The 4,813-nt window shown below is 33.1% G+C and overlaps 1 protein-coding gene across 1 annotated transcript in view; it reads left to right on the top strand.

Moving 5' to 3' along the window:
- The window catches only part of LOC110464647, a 7,573-nt gene extending 3,945 nt beyond the window's left edge, over nt 1–3,628 (top strand). The window contains exon 2 of the mRNA XM_021519983.1: nt 20–3,628. Coding sequence (XP_021375658.1) covers nt 20–451 — 432 coding nt within the window. The 3' untranslated portion in view covers nt 452–3,628. The remainder of the gene's footprint in view (nt 1–19) is intronic.
- Nucleotides 3,629–4,813: the final 1,185 nt, after the last annotated feature.

Here is a 4,813-nt window from a genome sequence, read left to right as displayed (position 1 = left end):
TCTTTTCTATCTGTTACAGAATATATCAATTTTCAAAACAACATTGACGGCCATTAAACCTTTGGTGAAGACTAAACACATCTCACCATCACTACAGACCGTCGATCAAGCATACCTTCAGCATGTCTTTTCGTGTCCTCGTGCTTCTGCTTCATTGTTTCCTGAAAACAAAATCATCGTTTCTTGTCTGCCATACAAACCTATACCATCAAATATCGAACGTATCGTGAAATCGGTGTCCGAAATGTTAGCTTCAGGCACCAAAGATAGCATCTGCCCACATGAATTGTCAATGAAGTCCGCTGCCACCGAAGACGATTGCGTAGCTGGTAGAGTTTTGTTCCTCGATATCTTCGGCGATATATCTAATGAGAAAAATCTATCTGATCATATCTACAAACAGACGGGAAAATTCTTGACCAGTTGCAAAGGAGAAGACCTTGTGCTGTAGGCTACGTTTCCGACACAACAGAGTACTGATACACTTTATCGAATTATATCAGAATATACTTGGGCTTTGGTTGAGAAGAAGGTGCTGTATGGATTGGTACAGTCCATCTTACGTTTGCGTGAAAGGGTTTGAACTAATATATCAACATTAACATAGAATGCGCTAAGTTAGGAATCATCTTTAGTAGACAAGTGTTTTTTTATGTATTGGAGGAATGATTTTAAAAACATTTTAATTTTATCGAGTTTTTCTTGGTATCGTCGGATTTCTGAAGATTGATGAAAGCTTACAAGCCTCTAGCCCACTGCATCCCGTTGTATGATCGCACGAGGCGATTTTGCACCGCTTCACTATCACTGTTGATACGATTACTATATAAGATAAACCTTTTGGACTTGTATGGCCAGTCTTTGTTTAATATAAACGTGATTTGTTTTCAATTACTTCTGGACTATACATTCTTTCTTACCTATTAACTGTATGCTTTTGTTTTATTTTGTCAGGAAGTTATTCAGTAAATCAAAATAAATTTTACGAAATATAGTAATAGACAATGGGATTTAATAAAGAGAGATTATAAGAATAGTTATGTGCTTTTAACCTTCACTAATTTCCTTTCAAACAGTCATTTATTTCATCTTTGGTGGCTGGACTATGAGGATTCCATTCTAAGCTAGTGCTTCAGATTATTTTTACGACGGAAACAAGTTGAAACTGTAATTCCTTTTCAGTTAAGATTAGCTATATGTAATTAAATATCAATGAAATTATATTGATGATGTAGGATAAAATACCTTATCCACGTGGGATTTTGTTAACTTCAAATTCGCCAACAGGTAGAAAGATGCCACTTACATCAGTAATATCCTTCATCAAAAGTAAGTCGAAGCTAACATACTACCGTACTTCATAAACAGAAATGCCCTTGTTTGCAGACAGAGCTTCTAATAACAATCTTTGTTTATAAATAAAATTAAATAACCTGTTCGTAAAAAGAACTAGGCTTGCTCAATAATCAATCTATCTATATATTTTCAAATTTTGTCGGAAGACAAAATCCTAGCTATTTCCGCTTTTGTATTACATTCCTTCCAAATACACACTTATTATAAGGATATGGACCGCCCTATAATGTTGCTTCTATCATATATGCCGATCGATGTCGATTTCTTTATGATAACAACCCTTCTCCTCATATCTATGGTGTAAACATGTCGCAGTTGTTTCGGTTTTAAAGAGTTTGCTCTTAATGTTATGATTTCCATGATAAATGTCGACATAGGGTTTTCAAGAATGCAGCCTGATGAAGACTATGGACAAGGTTTATAGTCTCATTAATATTTCACAGGGACATTTGCTATGTTGCTGTTTAATATGAAAGTTGATCTTTTGATTATGTTCATTAATGTGCCTTGTGGTTTCTTGTCACTACCAGAGTTCTTGGTTAAAGGACGTGAAATCAATTGAATTTGACTAAGATTCACAATGTACATGGCGGGCGTCGTATATGAAGCAGTAGATGCTTAGCCTTTGGAACAACGAGCCTTATTTTACTTTTACTTTTGCAAGGGTATCCAAGTCAATTTATTTTTATCCATATTTTGGAATCGTTTTACCGATTTAGCGTTCAAATAATGGTTTTGTTAACACTACCCTTGTTAAAATCAATGACGTTAAAATATTTATTTTAGTGAATCGATCTGGTGTTATCACCTGTTAAGATGCGTAATATACCAAATCATTTATTTATTTTGATGAGAGAATATTTGCAAGCGATATGAAATTTCAAACTATGAATATATTTGTCAACAGCAGCTTTCGATTATGCTGGTCCTTATGTAGTAATCAATATAAATGACAAATTTAACTTAGCGTTCATGAATACATTGCAATATGATTTTACATGATATTATTAGTGTAATGATTATTTAAGAGTGACATCTGGAAAATACATACATAAAGTACACAATGCATTGGAAATCTTTTAAAATATTTAGAATACTGTCATACTGTGAACTCACTAATTTTCTTGGTGATACAATTTCTTTGAATTCCTACGTCCACGAAGAAATTACAAGTTTGACATAAAATTTTCTTCGTTGGAGATTTGTATAGAGTTTTTTTTTTTCAATTTCGACATATTTTTCACTTCAATGAAATTCGCTCCGGTAACATTTCGATCATTATTAGATGATGAAAAAATTCAGGAATTTTATCCAGTTTTGTACTAAAAAATATATAGATAATAACGTTAATGAGCTGAAGGTAAGAGTAAAGTAGGAGAATAAAGGCCAAGGGATTGCGAAAAAGATAGAAGAATATTGCATACATAATCTCTCCAATATAGCACGCGAAGAAATATTTACTTCGTCCTCGTCGATTGTTCTGGGGGGAAAAAAACCCGAAAAACATCTGCACGTGTTGCAGGCTATTCACCTGGAAAAACTTCCTAACTTTAAAGCATAGACAACACAGATATGGTAGACCGAAAAAAGCCATTTAATTTTAATTATTTAAGAGTGACATCTGGAAAATGCATACACGCAGCACATATTGCATTGGAAATATTTTAAAATATCTAAACCTGATTAACTTTTAAACGTTATCTACTGTCATGCTTCGAAATCACTAATTTACTTGGTGTTCCACTTCGTTGATTTCGTAGGTTATCCTCATCCACGAATTCATAGGTCCACAAAGTAATTACAAGTTCTTCCAACGGAATTTGTTTTTAGAACGCAACTACACTAGCATGCTTTAAGACAAAACTCATCGGAGACGTTTTTGTATACCTCTTGGGCTGTTAGGACTTGTGTGGACTGGCATGCTGTCGATAGGGAAGGCCAGAGTGTTAAACGATTCGCCAAATACTCATTTAAAGAATGGAAACAGCACAATGAAAGCAAAATATTTCAGCGACATGAATGACCAATTTAATTTTTGACAGTAGATGTGTAAAAACTTTAAATAAGGGAAAATGACATTATATTTTTATTGTTATTATCATTTTTATCAAATAAATTATCATCGCCTCAGACGAAAATTATTTAGTATCTGTCTTATTATATACTTATTTCAATTGATATACTTATATAATTGTAAGTAAATATATAACTATAGATATGAATAGGGGCTTCGCACATTCAACCTAACGCAATATAATAGTGTGTATTAACATGACAGAATCACAACCATTTCCTTGCCTTTGTATCCTCCAAATCCGTGAAAATGTCTTAATACCGATGATACCGACTTGGAATGTAATCCAGTCCATTATAAAGATTTTCTTGTAAAGAAATGACATCTATATAGTCGTCTTTCTGAAGTGTAAACCCTCTATTTAGCCTTTTGATATGATAACTAAAGTGTTTTCGTTAAGAAATACCCTTATACATCATGTAATGTAATGTCGTTAGCCAATCAAATTTACGAAAGCTACATTTAACATCGAGTAATGCAAGGTTTGTTTCACCATAGTTTGTCGCATACAGATATGTGTATTGCATTCAGTTATAATGTATGCAAACTTATCGTGAATGCAAAGCGTGGAATCTTGTAACATATTGTGACAACATTTTAAAATCTTTAATGAAATGTTCTGATTGCATAATTTCACTTCTATTTTTAAAGGTAAGGTAATGAACATGCTATTTAATACGTAATTTAATCAGTATCTAAGATAACAGAGGGTAATTCGATTTCTAATTAAAATGCTATGCATAGTTTAGTTATGTAAATATCATACCGTGTGTTGCAAAAGTGAAAAGAAAATACCATTCTTATAAGACAATGTAAAAAGTTATATCTTCACACATAAAGATAAAGCATTTCGTAATATGAAATAGGCACTGCCTATAAGCGAGCGCACATAGTTCGGTAACCTTTGTGATGATAGTATAGATCTCGGGCTTTAAGGATACAAAACGAACAGAATCACTCCTTAGGTCAAAGGTGCGTCGAATATTCTGACATGAAAAATAAATAAATGGTTGTTATAAAAATTAGTATCTTAATTAAGAAAGCCTGCTAGATATTACATGTAGGCCTTTTTGTTGTTACTAATTTACTATTACTTCAACACCTTTGTCAATATATCGCCTGATCCCTTTTAGCATCAAAAATTTGTCAAGACAAAATGACAGAAATAGGATCTACTGTGCAAAGAAAATAATAATTAAAAAGGCAAAGTATTGCAATGCAATCCATAGTCCCTCACCGGTAAGAATTGCTATCTTAAAAAATAGTACACTTATGTCAGGAAGTATAGGTCACAGTGAGGTTTTAGTGATCTACTTCACACCTCCATCCCAAGATGTCCTTATTCATCAAATCAGGTAACTCAGGGTGAAATGTTATAGAAGA

This window comes from Mizuhopecten yessoensis, unplaced genomic scaffold, assembly GCF_002113885.1.
Source record: "Mizuhopecten yessoensis strain PY_sf001 unplaced genomic scaffold, ASM211388v2 scaffold11017, whole genome shotgun sequence".
Classification (NCBI taxonomy): domain Eukaryota; kingdom Metazoa; phylum Mollusca; class Bivalvia; order Pectinida; family Pectinidae; genus Mizuhopecten; species Mizuhopecten yessoensis.
The sequence above is the reverse complement of the archived record's forward strand: the minus strand, read 5'-3'. Positions and strand labels throughout refer to the sequence as shown.